This window comes from Eutrema salsugineum, unplaced genomic scaffold (assembly GCF_000478725.1).
Source record: "Eutrema salsugineum unplaced genomic scaffold, Eutsalg1_0 scaffold_10, whole genome shotgun sequence".
NCBI classification, from domain to species: domain Eukaryota; kingdom Viridiplantae; phylum Streptophyta; class Magnoliopsida; order Brassicales; family Brassicaceae; genus Eutrema; species Eutrema salsugineum.
Window position 1 is genome coordinate 6,158,148 of NW_006256908.1, and position 1,896 is coordinate 6,160,043.

Below are 1,896 nucleotides of genomic sequence, written 5' to 3' on the forward strand. Positions count from 1 at the left end.
AAAAAGGAAGAAGAAATTAAATATCTATCACACTACAAGACATGTTTGGACCACACAAAAACTCAGGGTTTAATAGTTTGATCGTGTGTGATCAAACTAACATATTTTTGATTTTTGTTTTACATTTGATTTATTTTGTGTGGTATCAACCAATGTTCTATTTGTTTTACAAAGAACGATAGGAGTCTCTTCCAAAATTTCATTCTACATTTCATAATTCTTATTGCAAAAGTTCACGATATCTTTTTTTGTTTGTCATTCATTTTAATTTCTAGGCTGAGCTCAAAATTTCTCGAAAAATTTGTTGTAACAGTATGGAGGCAGAAGCTACAACTCTTCTTTGGATCATGATATGTTTGGATAATCTTGGCTATGAAGAGGTAATTTCCGAGAGTGATTCAAAGATATTGGAGAAAGCGGTATAAGCTGAACCTCGAGAATGGTCAAGGTTTATAGTCTATACCTGAGAAATCAACAAGACAAGAAAAATATTAATTCGACCAACCATCACTTTCCAAGGAAGACGAGCAAACTAATGTGTTGATCTTACAGCCAATAAAACCTCTTCATATGAAGTTCATTATGCATTCTTGATTATATTGTACGTACTCTTTGGTTGAGAAGGAGAAACGAATTTATATGAAATATGTTTGAGCTCGAAAAAATAAGAAAAATATGGCATTATGTTAAGGAATGATGATAACTCTCCGAAATTAACAGCAACAAAAAAATGGATGACAACTCCTCGTTTACTGGTTTGGATTCTATACTATTACATTTCGGTTATTTTCTCATTTTCACACTTTTCCATTATTTTATAACATGTTATGATGTCAAAAAGAAATTACAACATGATATAGTGAAATACAAACGATATAACTATTAAAGTAGCATTATTTTATGGCATTTTAAATTTTTAATTTTGGATGATGTTTACTTTTTTTAATTAATTTTATTTCAATTAGGTATGTCTCAAGTGGTTATTTAAATTCTCTTTCGTTTCTAACATAAAATTTTGTTTTATGTTTATGAAACTTTTCGCCCGCGTAAAGCGCGGGCTAAATACCTAGTTTAATATTTAAAATGACACAATCGTTTTACCAAAATTTTTTACGTATAGGAAATGATAAAAGAAAAACATTTACTTGTAAAATTTTAAAAATATATACTAGAACAAAAAACCTGCTTGTACACGCAGGTGATCATCTAGTAGTTATAAAAATAGCATAATTGTATGTATTTCACACTCGTAGACAATTCTTTACCGATCTTGCGTAGTGAGAAAAATAATACTCATACTATTGTTTATGTCTGGTGTTAAAAAGATTTTCCAATAATTTATTACAAAAAAATAAATTTAATTTTCGAAAGAAAAATTAGGAAAAAATTTATATACATGTTCATTTGAATTAAAACTATGGAAACTAATGAAGAATTCAACAAAACCAGGATTCTTTCTAGTAATGATGAAACTTATTACAAATAAGAAAGAGTACAAGTACATGTAATCTCAGTTTACAATGAATCTGCTCACTACTAAAAAAAAAATGTTTTTTCCAACAATGTCTTCTGAACCCTTTGATCTGCTACTATTAATCCGAGAAGCAGAAACATGTTTTCAGCCAAGTGAGAATTCTTGATTATACCCACATATCTGCATCTCCTAAAATTGAGGTTCCATACATTTTCATTGCTGGATGCTTGTGAACGCATACCAAGATTTGGATGCTCGTCGAGAGGTTGGGTCCTCTTCTAAATCCAACACAGGTGAATGGTTGAGAACTGGAGTGGATGTTGTTGACTTAAGCAGCAGCAACAACAACAATACAGATAAAGCAATCAAAAGACCATTCTTGGATTTGGGTGTCGTTTTTCCTACCATCACCGTTAGCAACA

General features: G+C 30.5%; 1 protein-coding gene across 1 annotated transcript in view; it reads left to right on the forward strand.

Moving 5' to 3' along the window:
- The first annotated feature begins 1,697 nt into the window (after positions 1-1,697).
- LOC112081576 (shaggy-related protein kinase zeta-like) overlaps positions 1,698-1,896 on the forward strand; it is a 1,967-nt gene continuing 1,768 nt past the window's right edge. The window contains exon 1 of the mRNA XM_024148338.1: positions 1,698-1,886. Within this exon, the coding sequence (XP_024004106.1) occupies positions 1,698-1,886 (189 nt within the window). The remainder of the gene's footprint in view (positions 1,887-1,896) is intronic.